The following is a 4,503-nucleotide window of genomic DNA, read 5'->3' as shown; positions in this document are numbered from 1 at the left end:
CTTTCTGTGACATAGTTATGCCATAAAACATGGTCAGTCCCACCTCTGCATATGCTTTTTAATGCACTGCCACTACAAGCCATTTTAATCACCATAGCTTTCATTTTTGTATTTGTGCTCAGCTCAACAGCCCCACTTCGAAATATTTATATTCTCTGGAACAGGTTCTCGAGCTGCGGCCTGTGAGCTTCATTCAAGGGACCCATGAAGTGTCTGTGAAAATACCATTGAAAAGTGCACGACATCTAGCACAGCATATTGAAATTGCTACTAGAGGTAGACATATTATTTATGTGGTCCGCCAAGACCCTCTGCAGTTTTCAAGTGGTCTGTGTGTGTGGGGGGGGGGGAATTGGGAATAATTACTCTGGAGCAGGGTGCTCCAACTTTTCATATCAAGTGGGCTGCAAGAGTACTTTGTCGTGGAACCCACTAGCCTTGTCATACCTGCAAGTGGGGGTGGGAGCAAGGCCAAAATTTGACCTTCTCCGGGCCTCATGCTTCCCAAAGTGAGGCACTAGACTTTGGGAAGGAGGGACGGGGCTCTGGTGGGATCACAGAGTCCTCCCACTTCCTTCCCAAAGCTGGGAAAGCACTTACTAGGCTTTGGGAAAGAGGAGAGAAGACTCTGGGACCCTGTCAGAGCCCTCAGGTCTCCTTCCCAAATCCCAGAGCCTCGCTTACCTGGCTTTGGGAAGGCAGCACGAGGGCTGAGGGGACAACAAATGTAGGCCGCACATTGGATACTCTGCTCTAGAGAGTTGTACAACCCTCTCTGTGTTAATTAATACGTATATGGGATGGCCTTTCTGTGTTCCCCAGCAGTTCAGAATCTAGGTATTAGGAGAATAGAATATAGTGGTATCTCGGGTTAAGAACTTAATTCGTTTTGGAGGTCCGTTCTTAACCTGAAACTGTTCTTAACCTGAGGTACCACTTTAGCTAATGGGGCCTCCTGCTGCTGCTGTGCTGCCACTGCACGATTTCTGTTCTCATCCTGAAGCAAAGTTCTTAATCCGAGGTACTATTTCTGGGTTAGTGGAGTCTGTAACCTGAAGCGTCTGTAACCTGAAGCATATGTAACCTGAGGTACCACTGTGCAAGTTTGATGTGAGAACAGCTCCTACTGTATTTTGGTGTGTTTGAATAGGAAATAGGTTAAGTAAGTTCTCTGAAACCAAGTTAGTCTTACTTTACTCTTCCAAAACTAAATATATTTATATTAAAGACCCTTCTCAGGTCTGCATTTCATTGAAAACCAAGCTATGTTTATCCCAAATAGTTTAAAAGTGATGGCAATGTAAATTTTGGTACCATTGCCTCTAGGTTATATTAAGAGGTAATCAGCTGGTGGACAAATTGACATTTGGGGGGTGGCGACTGAAATGTTTTGGGAGCAATGCCATAATTTTAGTAACTGTTCATCTAGGGAGCTCAAAAACACTTGATTGTTAAATGCCAGTATTGCAGTTTCAAGTGCTCAGGTAACCAGGTATGGGGTGGCATTCTGCTAAGCTTTATTCTGAGGAGACCCATTGCAATGAATGGACCTAGCTTGGTCATGTTCATTAATATCAGTGGGTTTTCGCTGAATAAAGTATAATTGAACACCACCCACGCTGCCGGTAGTTTTTCCAGCCCTGTAACCCATGTTTATTCATTGACTTTATCTAGTTAGCCAAAAGCTTTGCAGACTTTGATGGTGTGCTAATAGGTCACAATGATTCCCTCTTTTGAAATAAATACATATTTTAAAGATTTCGGAGTAGCTTATGAATCCAGGTAGGTGTGCTTGCAAGCCAGCGTCAGCAACTTTTATCTGCAGCCTGATCCATGACAAGTTAATTACACCACTTATGCAGCAACTGCACAGATGCTCTATAGGAAGCTATAGTAGTTATACTGTAACTTGTGTCACCCTGGCTACTTTATCTCCTGATAACTCTGTAATTAACTTGTCACCACTGTTTAATGCTTAACGTATGTAGAGAATCAGTTAATGGCATCGCTAAAGTGATAGTAGCCTGAAGGAGAAGCTCATGCCCACTGGGAAGGCTATCAGGGATTGCTTAAACACAAAACACCCGGGCCTGACCTGGAAAGGCATTAAGAAGCTCATTTGTTAGGGCGCTTTGGGTAGAATGTTAAGAGTGTTCCTGATAAACATACAGCTAGTGTTCAACAGCCCTCTTTAAAGTGCAGGTTTTGGAATTGCATTAATTTCCAGTAGCAAAAAAAAAGCAGCAATATAATAGGTGTATTTTCAGCCTAAATGAAGTTCGAGAGAGAACGAGGGGTTTTGTTAACATTACTGCATATGTAATCATACACTTAAGAATGTTACCTTGTCTGAACAATACATAACTACTTCTTACACTACCCTAGAGACCACTAACGTAAAAGATGACACCCTACTGCACATGTTAAAAACTTTAGGTTATACGGTGGTGGCTTCTCTCAATCAGATCAGAGATGAATCATAGTCTCATGGGAACAAAATACTGTTCCTTTCTGCACCATTCTCAAGAATAGTGAGCCTTTCTGGGCACAATGCAGCTCTTTTATAGAGAGTTCCAGTTTCTTGCTGGAAAGAAAGTGCTGCCTGTTATTAGTGATAAATTTGCATGTTTTGAAGAAACTTACAGAATGAACAAAAATCCTAGATGTGTGATAGCTTAAATTCTAAACTTTATGTTTATGAACGCATCATGTACTTTTAAAGATTTCCCGTGTTAGAATAATTTCCTGTTTGCAACACTTGTGTAGTCAGCAAAGTATCCAATGCTGTCTGTATTGCCCATTCCCAGAAGTCGAAGGGCGAAACTGAATGCACGTTCTACCAATAGCATAACTCGTAAAAGCAAGCACTTGTTAAATCTATTTGTTTTTATTATAGACATCGATCTGCCAGTCGCAATAATGCATTTATGGACATTTTTCTGCAAGCACAGCGCTGGTGGCAGTTTTTACTGACAAATTGAGTCATATGGACAGTAGTTCAAAATAAGCTTACTTTATTGACAGATTGTGCAGTTCTCTAGTTCACAGAGTCTTCTTAAGATATTTGGATTGGCAAAAAGAGAGAGAATATAGCAGAAATATAAGACAACTGCTCTAATTTTTGAAGGGGGAACCTGTAAAATCGGTGTCATGGGTAGCCATGTTTTTCAGCAATTTTAATTGTGGGTAATTTTAGATTATGAAAGTACTATGGTGCCACATGAACAAAGTTAGCTGGTAGACAATGGAGCCCAAAGCATCTTGCATCTCAGTTTGTGCAGCCATTTAGGATGAACCTAGGAAGTTTAGGAAGTCTGAAAAGGTCTCTCCAAAGCTGAAAATATCAGGGGTAACAACTACTGACTGTCTGTCCTACATGAGTTTGCCATTTTGTTCTCTCTTCACTTGGTTTGGAAGGATTCTATTGGTGCTTTGGTAGTTTGTTTCAGTTTTCACCACCCTGAATCATTTGGGGTCATTAATGAACTTGTCCACTTAAGTGGTTATCTCTGACTCCACAAAATAATATGTCGTTAACAGTCCCAGTTTCATCCTTACTGGGCGCCACTGCTTGCTTGCTGCCCTCCATTATGAAAATTGTTCATTGCATGTACAAACTTCTTTCAACCAATACTTATTAGTAGATACAGTGGTACCTTGGGTTAAGTACTTAATTCGTTCCGGAGGTCTGTTCTTAAACTGAAACTGTTCTTAACCTGAAGCACCACTTTAGCTAATGGGGCCTCCTGCTGCTGCTGCGCCGCCGGAGCATGATTTCTGTACTCATCCTGAAGAAAAGTTCTTAACCTGAGGCACTATTTCTGGGTTAGGGGAGTCTGTAACCTGAAGCGTATGTAACCTGAGGTACCACTGTAGCATACTAATTCTGCCTTGTAAATGATGGTGCTAATGAATCAGTTGCCATTATAATGATATTTAAATTGTGTTACTGTGATTTAGATCAATCGTAAAATGCAAGCAATGAAATAATTATCCTCAGCATGGAGACCATTCAGATGCAGGATACTGCTTTGGCATTTATTTACTGTGTTCTTCGGGACTTTGGTGTTCTTGAATGACTTTTCCACAGTGTCAAAGAAGACCCCCTGAAAAAAACAAGTCCAAGTGATAGTACTGTATATTGAGCACAAAATTTAGAACAGAGCATTGCTTTTGCAGAGGTCAAATAAGTAGAATAGCTACTTATAAGAGGATGCCATTGGCCAGATCTCTTTTAACCAGTGAAGTGCCGCAAATTCACACTTCATTGAACTTGTTTGTGATAACTTTATTGAATTGAATTTATACCCTTCCCTTCTGAGCAAACCCAAGGTGGCAAACAAATACATAGCAAAAAGTTTTTTTAAAAAACAAAAACAACAAAAACCCATTCGAAAACAGTTGAAACATTCTAAAAGCAATTAAACATTCTGGGAGCATATCTGAGAACTTGGCTTTAGAGAGACGAACAAAATGCCATCTGACAGTACAATTTCTTGACCA

At 40.7% G+C, this 4,503-nt stretch overlaps 1 protein-coding gene across 8 annotated transcripts in view; it reads left to right on the top strand.

Moving 5' to 3' along the window:
• Positions 1–4,503, top strand: part of MGMT (O-6-methylguanine-DNA methyltransferase) — a 186,165-nt gene that overhangs the window by 10,274 nt on the left and 171,388 nt on the right. The window contains exon 2 of one of the 8 annotated variants that reach the window (XM_083741120.1): positions 131–276. The exons of 6 other annotated variants lie outside the window; for them this stretch is intronic. Coding sequence is in view for 1 of the 2 variants with exons in the window: in XM_083741118.1 (XP_083597244.1) it covers positions 30–32 (3 nt within the window). In the remaining variant the exon portion in view is untranslated. Of the gene's footprint in view, positions 1–8; positions 33–130; positions 277–4,503 lie in introns of those variants that run through there. One more of the 8 variants, XM_083741118.1, reaches the window with a different exon arrangement.

Source organism: Podarcis gaigeae (assembly GCF_964106915.1).
Source record: "Podarcis gaigeae genome assembly, chromosome: 5".
NCBI lineage: Eukaryota > Metazoa > Chordata > Lepidosauria > Squamata > Lacertidae > Podarcis > Podarcis gaigeae.
Note: the sequence above shows the minus strand (reverse complement) of the source record. Positions and strands in the feature narration are given on the sequence as shown.